This window comes from Chrysoperla carnea, chromosome 3 (assembly GCF_905475395.1).
Source record: "Chrysoperla carnea chromosome 3, inChrCarn1.1, whole genome shotgun sequence".
In the NCBI taxonomy this organism is placed as follows: Eukaryota; Metazoa; Arthropoda; class Insecta; order Neuroptera; family Chrysopidae; genus Chrysoperla; species Chrysoperla carnea.
Genome location: NC_058339.1, coordinates 21,044,487 through 21,061,040, shown reverse-complemented (window position 1 = coordinate 21,061,040; position 16,554 = coordinate 21,044,487). Strand labels below are relative to the sequence as shown.

Here is a 16,554-nt window from a genome sequence, read left to right as displayed (position 1 = left end):
GGGAAGATGTAGTACCTAGAAATAAAATTTACATTTATATATTTTTTACATTCGCCTGTGTTCAAGACTTTGATCTGAACTCGTTCAAAACGAGTCCAAACTCGTTACCCAGGAATTTGAGAGGTCGCTGAACATGAATATCTCGACAGAATCGGATACCAAGCATCTGGTTCTCGGGGTATCCTGAACACCCGAGGTTCCCTGGGCACTTGGTATCTCAGAGATCAATTCTGTCGCAATATTTGTGCTTAGAGGCGAGAATTCCATGAGACGGCAGGGATACCGTTTACCCTGGGCACCCGATACTTTGGAGATCAATTTTGACGTGGTATTCGTGTTTAGTGACCCCAGAAACGCCCGAGTAACAAGTTTGGAACCATTTTCCCCCATCAAACTCTACAACTTTTGTTTATTATTTTTTGATTGATTAATTACAAAACGAGCTTTTAGCACTAATAGATTAAAATGGTCCACCCTGTATATTGACTATTGATCTATGGTACCTAATTATTTACGTTATCTAGGTACTATAAAACATAAGTTAACAATGTAATAAACATCTACTTACTGAATATACATTTCTTTTTTTTATTTCAGAGAATTAAAAATTCGTAGTAGTGGTAACATGGATGAAGCACGCTTTAATGTACAAGACTATGTGCGTGATCAAACTCAACGAACCACGTGTCCCCCATGCAACACGTGAATACAAATAATTATATTATTTAACCCACGCACAGTACACACATTTATACAGAACATTCATTTATATGATTGATGTTTTAATACAGGAGTATATTATTCTATTTTGTGAGTAAGTATTCATCGCGATCGGTGTCATGATAATGTTCACATCAATTATGCAAATTTTGGAGAAAACATACATAAAACAATCAATTTTACTTTTTTATTGGAATTCATCATTGTTTATTGCAATAAGAAGCCTGTCCTGGGGGGAGGGGCATTCCTTAATTACGTAAGCATAATTTTGACAATTTTAGACCCCTCCCCTCCCTCCACGTAAGCATACATAAGGTTTCTCGAATCCCCCCTCCCATCTTACGTTAGATTAAATCTCATTTTGCCGAATAATAGAACGTTGTTAGAAAAGGACCAGTTCTTTAGCACAGAGACTTTAAGTCGCGATGTATACTCAATGTCAAAAAAAAATGCTCGTTTTAAAACATTCTAAGTGTTACTATTATAACATAACATATGATGAGTACGCTTAGAATGTTTTAACTGTGGCATTTTTTTTGACAATGAGTATACATACATTATTTCTAATAATAAATTTCAACTCTTACGTTACGTTACTTTTTTTAATTAGCTTTTTGAAAATATTATCAAAAAAAATTTTCGTCCCCCCACTAATCCTGTATAAACGCCTATGGTTTATATAAATACACAAATAATAATATAATGTACAATATTATTTGATTTATATATATTTATTGAAAAACATTATAAATTTATTATATTATGTTTCATATTACGTAAAAAGGAAATCTCTCACAAAATGATGAACGTGATTTTGATTTGATGATTCCTATTAGGTACCTACTAAGAGTACCTATAAAAAGACAAATCAACAGTTCCTCTTCAAGAATATATATTTACCTATTTTTTTCTTAAGAAATTGTATTATATTGTGATAATTTTGTTGTATTATATTAATTTAAATACCAACTAGATTGAGTTTCATGGGTACAGCGTTACTCCTTACCCTTGAGATTACTAAATTTGCAATTTATAAATTTAAAGCTCAAACTGTCTAAAAACATAATTTTATTCAAATATAATATTTATACAGATGATCGATCATTCAATTAGTATTGGTTAAAAGTTTAAAACTTTCGTCCTAGTAAAAGTTCCGACAAAGATACTTTGGTCGTCTTACGTTGCCTTTAGCATGAATAGAATTATGTAGCGTCTGTCATTGGATCATGTTGGTCATCATCATTGGTCATATTTTCTTTAAAACAATCTTCATTTTAATAAAAAAGTTGTTTCCGTTTTAAAAACAACAGTTTGACTTTATATCTGGGAAATCAAATTGAAATTTTGAATGAAAAGCCACTATAAAAATTTTCAGAAACATATTGAGCTAACAGCTTCTTGTTCAATATCAATTTAACCAAGCATATATTATTTCTAAATTTATAATAATCTATAATATGGTTTTTTGGAAATCAATTATTATAAGTCTTTTTTTTCTTGAAAGGTTTTACAACAGCTATCGCACATTAACCAGTTTGTTCAAGGACTAATTTTTTTGTCAGTATCAACATACATAAATACAATTCACCTTTACGAAAACGGTGCTCAGATTACATGCCTGGTCAAATATTCAAATACTAAATAAGATACATTTTAATAACAGGAAGTACAGACAGGAAACATCTAAGTTAATCTGATCAATTCAGGAAATTTATAAATGTGTAATATAAAAATAAAATCTGACATAGAGTGCGAAAATAACAATCAAATTTGTTAAATAAATCGAACTAAATTTCTTTGATAATTTTTTTAATTTACAAACTGTTCATTTCTATTCAACACGTGAATCTTTGTACTCCTGCTATATTACTGGGTGGATGTAAAACGAATACGAACTATTTATTTAAAAAAAATTTTTTGTATAACTATTTCCACGTAAACAGTCCAAACATTCACGTTTAACGTACTTTATTTTAAACATAAGAACGATAATAAAAATATATATGCATCATAAAATCTATTGCAAGTAACCATCAGTAGCAATTTGTAAAATCAATATGATTTGTAAAATAAATAAAAAATAAACGAATAATTAATTAAGTACCTTTAATTCTTTAATGAATATCATTTGTCTTAAAACGTTTTATTACGTTCTTATGTATCGTAAATGTATAATTACATTACTGTGAAATTATATACAAAAATAAAACACTTTCAAACAGTTTACCTAAGTTTATTTTGTGCAACAAAAATTTATTATGCACTAGTGCTTTGGTATCCTAATCAGTAAAAACTTCGCGAATATTGTCTCTTATCCACGAGACCTCATTCAAGCCAAAACATTGTAAGCCAGTGTTGGACCTAAAGATTCTCGTCTATATAAACAAACGTGCAACGTTGAAGCACCTAAAAGGTAACATCTGCCAATTTAAAGCCGAAATAACCCCCTGAAACTTGCGAAAAATCACAGAAAATTACCTCGAACAAATAAACTGCTGTAAAAAGTCCAGAGTCGTAAATTTAGCTGACATCATTTTTCTTATTAAATAAAGTATACTTACTCAATATTCCATTAGTAAAAATATAACTAAAATAAATATTACATTTTATATTATATTTATGTTTATTTCAAAAGAATTCACCCTTGTTAACTCTTGATCTGATGTGATATTGTTTTGAGTGAAAACACGTCGATTAACTTCTCCCCAACCCACCCCCAAACTTGTGATACCTCATTTTAAAGGAAAAAAATTATCTATTCCACCAAAATAGAAAAAAATAAAATCGATCCATTGCATTGGTTCTTCACATCAGGTCAAGAGTAATTATTTAATTTCTGTGTATCTAAGAACCAATCGATCTATTTCAATTTTTTTATCATGGCTGACATAGAAAATTGTATGCCTTTTCAAATGAGATATCACAAGGTAGGAGGTCCTCTTTGAAATTTCAAAGTTAAGTGACTGGGGGTGAAAAGATGAAACCTAAAATTCTCTATATACCATTTTTTAACTTCTCCCTCGACATCTAAATCGAAGTGTTTTCTCTCAAAACAATAATGACATCAGATCAAGAGTTAATAAAGGTGGATACATTTGAAATGATGTTCTTGGATAATTTTCAGTTTTTTCAAACATTGTAAAACCTCTATCGATGCATTCATAGATAACTTTACACAATCAAATGTATCAAAGCACTAGATCATTGTTATTATTGGTATAATTAATAATATTTTATGTATTAAGAATAATTTTATGACATATCAATTTTGTTAAGGAGTCTTGCATACTATGTTTGTACAGTTTGAATCTTCCAACAATCAGAATTCTAAGTGCGAGGTTCTTTATCGTGTATGTATAATTATGTAAACTTATCACTCAGACTTACAGTTATGATTCTGGTTGTTGTAGATATGATTAAACAAAAAGTTAAATAGCCAAAGAAAAATAAATGTTTATTAAAATTAAGTTACATGTATAAAAAAAAATATTGTAAAATTGTTTTAACTTTAAAAAGATTTTAAATTATTAATACAGTTATTACTACACATATTTAACTTACTTCTAGTCCTAGCACACCGCGGAATACATTTGGAAAAATTTTAACTTGAACTTTTATACATATATTATGGCTTTAATATCTCTATTTTCTGTAATAGTGTCTCATTTTTTAACGCAAGGGCTAAAAGCTTCAGAATCCAACCAACTCTTCTATAGTCGACAAACTCAACCTAACAAACTCGTAATTAAAACAATACAGAGTTATCAAAAAAAAGGAAGAAACTTTCAAGATTCAAAAACCTAATAGATAAAAAAAATCCAATAGGGTTACATATAATAATAACTTTTAAAAAAAATTATGCTGCTGTTGCTGGATTCGAACTAAGTAAACACTAAAATAACATAATAAATAGCCGTGTTCTAAGGCTCACAGCTATCTTGTGCTCACGGAAATGAACATAATATAAGATATATATTAAATATAAATGTCACATATTGTGTGTACAATGCGGCGCATGTATTTTGCAGTGTGCTAAGACTAAAAGTAAGTCATATTTATTAGTAAATAATATTATTTGTTGAATTATTTAGTAGTTAATTAAATCAGTACAGATTTTAACCTATATACAATCAAATATTTGTATATCTCAATTGCTAATTTCAGTTACATTCAAATATTTTTTAATTTAGTGGTTTTGACCTTCCTAAGCATTAATCTAAGAAATGAAGACGGATAAAGGCCGAAAGATAGCAATTCTATGGAAAAATATGATTTTTTATGGGACCGGCTCAAAATGTTGAGTGTTATATTTATTAGTATGTTCGTATGAATGTCATATTGATTAGAAAATGAGATTTTTCCATGCGCGCACTTAGAAGTTCGTCCAATTCTGCTGAAAATTAATTGAGAAAACAGTCATTGTACCTTATATTTTGGGCTATTCTAAGCACTTTTGTCTTGTGATATTTTTTCCTAAAACTCACCGTTTTTGAGATACAAGGCCTGTTTACCGAACACAGCTGAATAGAATTAAATGTCTAGAGATGCGTGGACATTCAAAACGAATTTTTATTCGGCAACCACAGCCGTTCATATTGGTTTATTTCTTGTTAATTAAATATATACAAAAATTTTTTTTAAATTTTAATATTAATTTTGCACTTTATGTATATTGATGTATAACCCTAATAAATTTAATCAATTACCCTGAATATTATTATAATACGGGATACTTTAAAATAGGTTTTTTAATTTGTTTTTTAACGAAAAACAGCTGATTAATTATGGACCAAACGGTGAAACAATAACTTGCATGTAAAGAAAAATTTAAATAAAAAGTTGAAGATATCAGAATCTTTGTGCATGTTAAAAAACAAAACTATTTAATCTTTGTGTCTCCATACTTCCCAAGAAATATTACATGTTTTTTATGAAAAGGTTGCTTGTTTTGAAAAAATACCATTGACTATATCACGACTATCAATCTTTTCTTAAGATGTAAGCTCATGATAACGCTTAACGCTGGCTTTGTGCGTCAAGTTAGGATTCCACGGCTCCACCTACCTAAAAAAAATAGAGTTATGTACAGCCCCAAATCGTAGAAATGAACGACAAAGAAGTTTATTAATATCGAAAGTCGGTATCTCGAGATATACCTACTTTATTTTGCCAGTACTGTCAAAATTAATCCTGAGAATAACTTTTTACGATGTGACGCTACTAAGTTTTTTCCCAGATGGCAGCACGATCTAAACTGACCTCATGACATAATTTGACGTTCCAACTCAACGTCAAGCGTCAGCCACGTCAAACACATCTTTACTTACTTTTCTATCAATATAGTGAAAACTAAGATTCGGAAATAGAATAATGATTGTAGTCAGGTCTTCGCAAAGATTACTATTTTTCCAGATGTTTAAAGCTAGTGTAATTCTTACTAAAATTTATACCTCATTGGGATTTATTTTTACAATCGTTTTGCAAACGCCATGTTGAGTCCTAGCACAAATGTACATTGGAAAGACCATATTCGATCAATTATTCTATCTACGGACCTTTGGTAAAAACACTGGAAAACTGATTTACGTTTCCAAAAAATATTTTAGGAAAATAATATTTATGTATGTATATATATGTTTTGTATAAACGTCATTGAAAGTATATGTTTGTACATTAATTAAATTTGCTTTTACGGTTATTATAAAATTGAGACTTATAACAAGACCTATAATGAGACTTCATTTCTTCTTTTATTTACAACTCAAAGCAGTACAAATAATTGCAGCTGGAAATATCTGGTTTAAATAATCTTTAATAGCTTTTTCAGTAATCACATTAATTCTTGAAATAAAAAAATAAATTATTAAAGAATGAATTTATCGTAATGAGTATCTCAAATTTGTAATGCCTTGTCATAAATTTAACATAGTTGGGTTTTGGACTATTTGAGCTAAGAAATTTTGGATAGTATTTATGAAGACCCCCTGTACGATGACGGTTAGATTACATGTGCCCTTACTGTAAGAAGTAAATGATGAAGTCAGTAGTAGGCGATAAGTATTTGTTTCAATAATGAAATGAATTTATATTTGACATCATATAAATTATTTGATTGATTTATATCAAGGGAAATTTTGCATCAAGGGAAAATGTTTTTAATTAATAACTGTCTGTAAGACTTATTGTTATTGCCTAGAACATCACAAACGATGTTTTTGCAGGTTGCAACACCGAGAATCTTATTCGTACTTATAAATACGAATTTCGATCAAATAAATTTATACCAACTTTCTGATGTCAATTGTACAAAAAAGATAAATTATAAAAGAACTGCTAATACATTTGTTTTCGTTGCCAACACTTTCTGCAACAATCAATAGTAGTCCAAGGTATATGCCAAGTATACAAAGTATTTCCTATAATGATACAAATGTTTGCCATTTAGTCGCTAGTTGAGGAGAAGGCTTCCATTACTGGGAATGTTAAAAAGAGTATACGAGTTTCAAAGCCTCTAATGATTGTGTTCAGTCATAAAAATGTAAAATGCGCGGGATAACCCATTGAATTAAATTTAAATTTAAAAGTAGGAATATGCAAAAAGTAATTGATAACGAAAAATTGAAATTATTAAAGTTTATTCCATTCAATACAAAAGAAAAATATAAAATTTTATGTAAATACAGATTTAAACTGGTTTGACAGTACTTTAGTACTTGGACACAAATACCAGATGGCATTCGTGCCTGTATACGCGACCTTCTCCTCTATCTTTTCTCTTTGGTTGTTACTATATTACATCCAATACTAGTTTTACTGCAGAGAGGAGGGTGCCGGAAAGTCCTGAATCGACGGATTAATGAGACTCTACTGTAGTGTAATGTAGTCAAAAACTACCGAATGGATTTGGATGAAACAGTACAACAATATAGCTCATTTGAACCATTTACCATACATTAAAGATTTCTGTAAAAATTTAAAATAGTAAAAACAATTCATGGCCATCTTTTCTGATCTACTCAATGAATTATGACTATTTGAACTTAAAAAAAATGAAAACTGTGCATATATTTTAGCTGTGTAAAATAATCCCTTTCCATGTTATGGAAGAGGAATAAGTGAGATTAAGAGAGGTGGAGGCTAAAAAGCAGTGGTTTTTACTTTTAAGCCCAGTGAAGCGGGCGGATACCAAGCTAGTTTATAATATTAATATCCAAATAATCACAAAGTATATTAGTTTAACCAATTCCGTAGCGAATTCAGCTGCTTCAGATAATTGAGGATATGAGACAATCAGCGAAAAAGGTGATAAAACATATATTAAGTATCGCAATAGAATTCTGACCTCCGAGTCCATATTTCCATACATAATTGATCAAGCTCAAAAAGCAACATTTTTGAAAAGTGTAGAAAGTGTGAGCAGCGAAAATTTTTATTATCAAGTATATGTTTTTGTTTATGTACATTTGTAATTAGTTTGTTATTGGAAATACGAAATTTTAATAAAGTTGCAGAGTGGCCTATATTATTGCAAATTTTAAATATTCTTGTATTATTTACCTATTTCTGTTGATAAAAGTAAAAATTTATCAAAAATAACAATGAGCCTTTTCAGAACAATTTAGTACCTACGGTAAAATCTATGTTAGAAATTCAGCATATCTGAAGAATAGCATTTTAACATCTACAACTTCTGTTGTAGTCCTTTAGTGGATGGTCCTTTGACCATTGAAACAGCTTGACAATGTTCTTTCATGCCACCAAAATTTTGTCCGTGGCTAAAAGCAGCTTTGGCGTAAAGCTTCAATAAAAACATTATCAATAGGCTGAAAAAATTTCCAAATCAGTAAAAGCAGAAATCTATATCATCATAGATCTATTTTGAGATAAATTAACTATTTTATAGTAAACTGTAGGGATAACTATAGTATATCACTCCCCTAAACCAGAATGTTGAGTTTTTCAATATTCTAGTCATGGACTGCATACTATTTTTCTTTATTCCATAGCCGCAAGTAAGGAATTCCTAGCCATATTTACCAACTTCTGAGTCACATAAAAGCCAGCCTCAAAAGTCGCTCTTCCCGGAGACAAAAGCGTCCGGGAAGATAAAAATAATTTTTATTTAATTTTTTGGGAATCGAACATTCTGCAATCCAAGTTGTACTAATTCAATCAAAGAAATTTATCAAAGTTAAAACGTGAAATCGCTTTTATTTAATAAATGTAATTCCTCAGGTATGGCGAGATTCTAACCTACCTTGTTCTGAGACCCATTGATGAAATAACCAGTTTGTTCTTTTTCGACTCTGTGTAGTACACTGAGTGTAAATAGAAAAGGGTGGTGCCATTACAGTGTAATAAAACTACCCTTCTTTATTCACAATCAGTGTGAATAGTGTATAAACTATTGTAAGGGCGGCGCTAGTGCGTTGACCAAAGGGAGGATGAGCAGGCTGGAGGATAGATAAAAATTATAGTTGTAAAATATAAAATTAAAAAATTCTAAAAGTAAAAAAAATCAAATTCGAAGGATTTGCGAAGGTCAAACATGATGCATAATCCCACAGAGATACAAAGTTCCATCTTTCGTGGAAGTTTAGAGGAGTATAGCTGCCCCTCCTTCTGGCAACGTCCCAGCATTATTGTTAAAAAAAGAACATAATCATAGTTTAATAAACTGATTTTGATTACGGATAATATATACAATTAGCTAGCCAAATAATTTGTGTATACTGTACATTTATATTATAGATGTAAAAAGCTTAATTTATTAAATAAAAACAACATTATATAATCGATAAACTAACTTTCTTTTTCGTTTAATTTGAAAAAATAGTTAACACAATTGTTTAAACGTTTTTAAAATTGTACACCTTAATCTACATTTCAGGCGAAGTTCCAAATGGGAAGAACTGTCGATTATTAGCTGCGATTTTCGTTACCTGACCCTATTCAACCTAATACCCAGGCAAACACGATTTATCAACAACTCTAGAAGACTAAGACAATTAAAACCACAGATAATATTAATAGTAGGTAAATAGGGGTGGGGAATAATAGATTGGAGAACTAGACTTTTCGAACAAGTTTTCGGTTTATGTAGCGTGAGTATATGATCAAATCAGATCCAATAATTAAACTAAGATCGGTGCAAAACAGGATAAATTAAAATAATTATTTTGATGTAAAAATTTTATTCAAATTAACTACATAAACTAGATAGTCGATGATTCTGCGCATACAAGTCTAGCGTACTATATAATGCTGCAATTTGCAAAACTGCAAAATTGCAAAAAATTCTGTATCAGCAATAATAATAAGCAGTTAATATACCTACTATGTGACAGTCAGCAATACTTGGCCAATTATAGAGCTCGTATTGACTGGAGTTCAACTGTGCATTATGTTTCGATTTCAAATATCTTGAAAGTTCACACTCGTATATTTTCTTGCTAATTAAAAAGTTCAAAAAGACCTCCTAACTATATCTGTCAATACCCGATAACTGGTGATCAAGTCTGGAGAATAGCACTCTTGAATCTTGATGCACGATATTGGATCCAAGGTCTTTAATCATGATGTACGATATTCGGTCCAAGGTCGACGCATAGCTTTAATTTTCTTATTGTGCGATATATGAAATGCAGTGAGTGGGTAGTATTAATAGTTTCTGCATTTCTGAGGAATGAGAGACCCGAAAATTTGAGTGAAGTTCAAGACAATTGAAATTCTTTATTTGTTCCTAAATATTCATTCCTGCAGTGCTGAATTAAAAGGAAATAACAAAAATATCTCCAAAATAACGACCGTTGGTCAATGCCGGCTCACAATGTGAATGGAAGCCTGTATTCCAACGACATCTTGCATGTTAACACCAACTATGATGCATGTGGCAAGCAACGCAAATCAGCAGCCATCTCTATTCTCAAACAAGACAACGATGTAAATAGTGTAAATGCCAAACAAAAGTGCGGTTAAGAAAAGGGAATTGTTTTTCTTTGTAAAATAACTTTAAATTATTAAAATATTTTAAAGAATTAGTTTCGACATTGTAAAATAAAAATTATTTCACTTTTAACAAATTTCTTAGCAACTTGTCTTTCTTCATGCATCAAAGCTAAGTATTTTACCGCCAACAAAGTTATTTTTTTTATTAAAACAAGAATTTTTCGTAATTTCTATAACTTGGTTTAAATGTTTTAATTGAGAAAGTTTTCTGGTATGCTCTATTAAAATGGTTGAAGAAAATTATGAGTCTGCTTGTAGGCTGTGTTTGAATTCAAACTCCAAGAATATTAATGTGTTTGAAAACAATTCTTATGCTGAGATTATCACAACAATTTCCACATCGTTATCGATACAGGTAAGTTTTTCTAAATCATAAAAGTAAAGACTGTGGCAAAGTGAATGCCGATAAACTTAGTTTACTTAGTGACTTATTAATTTATAATATGTCAAATTTGTTTGCGTTTTAATTCATGCTGTCATTATGTCTTCGAGTACCTAAATAAATTGTGCGAAAAAATGTTCGCAGTTTGCTGTTTTTAATACGAAAGGTTAGGTTCAGGTATAAATAAATTTCGCCGTATAGATTTTAAAATCTTGAGGTGTTAGGTTGCTTCATTTTTCCACTTCTGCCTGGAGGGGGGCTGAAAATTATTTCGGTGTTAAGTAAGATTGGGGGGAATTTTTGAGTGTTCCTTGTGAAAAAGAAATTGAAAAATTCGTCAATATTTTATGTGGTATTCATCTGTATATTTGGTAGAAACTTCTAATAATCCGAAAAATATCCATGTTCTCTTACAAAAATATGTCCTTATTTTGCCATTTTGCCACATACCTCAGTTACAATCTTATCGCCTTTACTCGCGTACAATTTTAGTGAAAAATAAACTGATAAAAATGTAAATATTTCGAAAAAAGAAAGCTTTTTCCACCCTAATTTTCCACCCCCTTATAGTCTAGAACGAGAAATTGTTCATGTTCCTATACATTAGAAGTTGCAAATGATTTGATTTCGATTTTCGTGGCACCGAAATTTGACTAAGAGATTTTTCTCTTAATCAGAATCTTTAAAATTTTCTGATATTGTAATATAGCGAAAGCTAGTAGCCGACTAAAGTGTCCCCAGAAAATACTATATTTAGACGAGACAAATCATATTCACTTTAGGAAAATGAGCAACGAAAATAAAATCCAAACTTAAACCAACTACTAAATAAATTTGATCTAAATAAAATAAAAAGAATTGCTTTAAAAGTGCAATGTAAAGCAAATAAACCCGAATAAATTGCTTTATTCGGGGACACAATTTTAGTTCAATTCAAATCGTATCGATACAGAAATCGATTTATGTTCAATAACTTTGCAAATTTTGAAAGTTTGAGACAAGCCCCTTGAAAAATTCTTTAGTTTGCAAAGTTCTTTTTCTAAGTTGAAATAAATTATTATCGATATGTCATTTAGTTTTAGGAAAAATCTTATAAAACTATACATAAAAAATACATTTGTATTATTTATGTTTTGGTTTAGAGAATTTTAGTGAATTATGCTGTTTCAGATAACTCAAAACGATGATTTCCCGAAATTTTTATGCACTGTTTGCATTGAGAAAGTTGTTTCTTGGGATTCTTTTAAAAAGCTGTGTACTGAGAGTCAAGAGCAATTATATCAATGGCGGGAAAGAAAACTGCAAAAGCAACGTGAAGAAGAAGAAGCAAACGCAATTTTACCAATCTCACGGCTAGAAACGGTATTTATTTTCTTTTACCTTCATTTGAAAATGTTTAATAACTTATGTATATATAAAATATCCAACATAATTTTTCTTGGGACAAACAATAGGTTAATATTTCCCAAATTTGATTGTAAAACATATAATATATTTGCGGCTTTAGTTGTGTGAATAGTCGGATCTGGGTAATTGAATATGCAAAGTTTTTGGATATTACTTTTTATCTATTCGGAAAATTGGCTTATTTTAATGCAATTATTCTGAAGATCTCAATATACCTGGCTCAATAAAAATACAATTTTGAAAAATTTTATTTACAGAGCATTCACATAAAAGAAGAATTCATTGAAGATGACTTCGATGATAGTTTTGAATATACTTATGAAACCTTTACTCCGGTTAGTAAAATATTTTATCATAAGTGAAATTTATTGATTAATAATATGAGAGAATTAATACGAGATCAACAATTTTCAGGAATTTAATATCAAATTCGAATCAAGATCCGATGCAGAAAGTTATCAACATTTAGAAAAGAGTATTTCACCTAAAAGTAAAAAGCCTGTTTCTTCTAACGTATCATCAGAAAGAATACCCTTCAATTACAAGTTAGTTGTCGAAATGTATAAGGATAATATTTGTAAATTTTGTTCTAAACAGTTTAACCGAAATTCGAATTTAGTGCAACATTTACGGCTATTTCATATGACAATACCAATGTTTACATGCTTTTGCTGTGGAAAATCATGCAAAACAAAATTGGAAGTACAAACACATCGCAGTATATGTAAAAGAAAATCCTTGGAAAACTCGAAACATTCTAACGAAATTCAATTAAATGATCCTTTAAATATATCTGAAAAACAAGTAGACTCAACTGCTGCCGATTACAAATTTTCGTGTAGTCTTTGTGGAAAACTTTTCAAAACTATAGAAGAATGGACATCGCATAGAGCAACACATGTTCTGAAAATCAATGATGCGACTTCAAACTTCGATGCTTTTAGTGATGAAAAAATTAATTCAGATCCTATCAATACGGAGATGGTTGTGGAACAAAGTTTCTCGGAAGTTTTGAATGGTGTTAAAATTGAGAATGTTCGTTCTGAAAGTGCTGTAACCGAACAGGTGTTAGATATTCCTGAAAAAGTTTCAAATTTGACAGAACCTAATTTAAAACCAGTTAAAAAATCATCAAGATCTAAAAGAAAATTTAATTCACGGCCTAAATTTAGTTATAAAACAAATGATTACACTCGCAATTATCATTGCGAATGTGGTAAAAAATTCATTACAGTTCAAGGCTTTGCATCTCATAGAAAATATCATATGAGAAGAGGTGAATTTTTCTCTCTAAAATCCACAAATAAAAAAAACAAAGATGACGTCTTGGAGTCTCACAAAAAACCTGAAGTGGTTGATGATAAATTTAAATGTAATGGATGCGATAAAGTATTTTCGTTAGCCAGTAAATTTCGCTTTCATAAAAAACGTTGCCCGAATTTAAAACAACAGCTGCCTAATAAAACTGAAGAAGTATCGGAAATTAAAGAAGACAAACCTAAATTAGAAGAAGATGATATCAATGCGGAAACAGAAATTGAACAATTGAATGTCACTGATAAAAGGGACCACACTAGATGTTCATTTTGTAAACGTAAATATGATAATAAACATCGATGTTATAAACATGAAAATAATTGTTTGCAACGACCTACGGATTTGAGAAAATTTATTAAAATTCATCCAGGTGCAGTAAAATGTGGAGGATGTGGTAAATGTTACATTAGCAAAAGTAATTATATGAAACATCGATCTCGTTGCCCTAATGCAGTATTAATTGAAGCGGAATTCCAGGATGAGAATCCTTCATCTTCGACAAATTCATTGCTTTGCTTTTTATGTAAACGGCCATTTTTATCAGCAGGTGCTTTGACTGAACATAAGAAACGATGTTACTTTCAACGTACATCTAGTTGTATTGAATGTAAAAAAGTATTTGATTCATTTATTAATTTTCGCATTCATTATGGACAAAATCATGACAGAAAATCCTTAAGACATGCAAAGAGATTAAAACAAATGCAAACGAAACAGCAGAATAATTTAAATATACCTGGTCCAATAAATAATGGTGTTACAAATACATGGAGTTGCAAAAAATGTAGAAAAGTCTTTCAAACTCTAAAAGGTTATAAATATCATATGAAAACTCATGTTACACATACTTGTCCAAATTGTAATAAATTCTTTTATCATTCAAAGCACTTAACGAAACATTTAGAAGTCTGTCAAAAAATTGAACCTGAAAATCATACGTTTAATTCAACACTTCAAGATCCTTTAGACACGACAACAACATCACCATCGTCTAGTAAACAGATCGTTGGGATTGCCGCACCTTGTGCTGTATGTAAAATGTCATTTGCAACGATTAGTGAATTACGGGAACATATTTTAGTGAAACATAAACCAGCATTTATTCAAGAACGTAAGAAGAAAACTTATTTTTGTCAATTTTGTAAAATGGCATTTGATCGGCATTCAGATTTAAAACAGCATTTTAATGAATATCATGCTGGTAATATACAAAGTGAGTACCCATCGCCACCCGTACTAAAACCAGAGGAACTACAGGATGAAAACAATCAAATATGTTCGTTATGTCAACTGTCTTTCGAAACACAAGATGAATTATTTGAGCATGTTCATTCTCTTCATAATATGGAAATGTGATAGTAGTCTGTTATTAAATCAACTTTATCGACTTGTATATAAATTAAATATTAATAAAATACGTGTGCGAAAACATATGACTTTTGTGTTTAAGTATAATTATTAATAAAAAATGTTTGGTCATAAAGTCACTCTATGTATTGAATCGTGCCAAACTTAAATTTGAACTATTCATAGTGTGTCCCCGGATAGAGGTAACTATTCTTGTAAATTTCCTTATTTTGCATTTTAAGAAAAAAAATCATTCTTTAAAAGAAGTTTTGCTTATTCTGAAAAGTATGTAGGAATATTTAAAACTTCTAAATAATGTATAGGGTGGCCAAAAATTTGGTATCACTATTTTTTTTTTGGGTAAACTACCCTTCGTTTTTAAAAGTTGACAAAATGTTACTAAAAAAAGTTACACGAAATTAACAATTATGACTCTATACAAAATATCAAGAAGATCTTTTCAACTTTGACAATTCCATTCTTATTGAATGTTTATCCGAGAAAATAAATTTTCTTCTTAATTTTCTAAACTAGTCCACAAAAAATTACACTCTCGGATAGTACATGTTAATTGATTTATTATTATTTTCTTTCTTACGTTTTTTTATAAATAGAGCTTTTCTTCAAATAAAAAATTGTGCTATAATTAAAGTACACGGATCTTCTTGATATTTTGTATAGTCATAATTTTTGGCTACCCTGTACATTATTAAGAAGTTTTAAATATACATACATACTTTTCAGAATAAGCAAAACTTCTTATAAAGAATGACTCTTTTTTCTTAAAATGCAAAATAAGGAAATTTACAAATATAGTTACCTCTATCCGGAGACACACTATATATATTGGAAGTCTCACAATTTGGAAGAATGTATAAGATATGTTGAGCCTAAAATATACAGCTTTAATCCATTATTTTACAATAAAAAACTAAAATAGCATTTAGTTAAAAAATTTTGTTTGAGTGTACTCAACAAAATCATGTTTATTGAAACGAGAACAATTTATCAGAAATTGGTAACAAATTATAGGATAACTTTGAATTTTGTTTTCTATGTTTGTAATTTTTAATGTTTTCTATGTCAATCAGTAAGAAAATGTAAACTAAAGAACCTAAAAAGAGCTCATGTCCCACCTTCTCTAAATACCTCAAGGTAGGGGTTTGAACACTGGAGCTTTAAATCCAATTTTCAACTGAAAAAGTATGTATTAATGACACATGTAATTAAATACTAAATGATTTTACTGTGTCCACTACGATATCTTGCTCGTTCACTCTTAACTGCTAATAATTTAATGACTACTCGTATTTTTATCCTTTGTTCGTGTTCTTCGCCTCAGGATTAATTTATTGTTATAGAAATACTAATAA

The 16,554-nt window shown here is 29.9% G+C and overlaps 2 protein-coding genes across 4 annotated transcripts in view; both read left to right on the top strand.

The window, feature by feature from the left end:
- The window catches only part of LOC123294960 (ras-related protein Rab-37-like), a 32,822-nt gene extending 30,412 nt beyond the window's left edge, over positions 1-2,410 (top strand). For all 3 annotated transcript variants that reach the window (XM_044876148.1, XM_044876146.1, XM_044876149.1), the window contains 2 exons: positions 598-814; positions 2,225-2,410. In XM_044876148.1, the coding sequence (XP_044732083.1) occupies positions 598-706 (109 nt within the window). In that variant the 3' untranslated portion in view covers positions 707-814; positions 2,225-2,410. The remainder of the gene's footprint in view (positions 1-597; positions 815-2,224) is intronic.
- An 8,042-nt stretch (positions 2,411-10,452) lies between these two features.
- On the top strand, positions 10,453-15,277 carry LOC123296878 (zinc finger protein 271-like). Its single transcript, XM_044878566.1, has 4 exons — positions 10,453-11,083; positions 12,281-12,472; positions 12,775-12,852; positions 12,932-15,277. Exons 1-4 carry the CDS (start codon positions 10,955-10,957, stop codon positions 15,188-15,190), a joined length of 2,658 nt encoding a protein of 885 aa, XP_044734501.1. The 5' UTR covers positions 10,453-10,954; the 3' UTR covers positions 15,191-15,277.
- The last annotated feature ends 1,277 nt before the right edge of the window (positions 15,278-16,554 follow it).

Excerpts from the sequence above, each read along its gene's own strand:
- LOC123296878 (XM_044878566.1), top strand. The coding sequence starts at position 10,955 with ATGGTTGAAGAAAATTATGAGTCTGCTTGTAGGCTGTGTTTGAATTCA. Across the intron at positions 12,473-12,774 it reads CAATCTCACGGCTAGAAACG|AGCATTCACATAAAAGAAGA; the intron begins GTATTTATTTTC and ends TTTTATTTACAG. Across the intron at positions 12,853-12,931 it reads CTTATGAAACCTTTACTCCG|GAATTTAATATCAAATTCGA; the intron begins GTTAGTAAAATA and ends AACAATTTTCAG.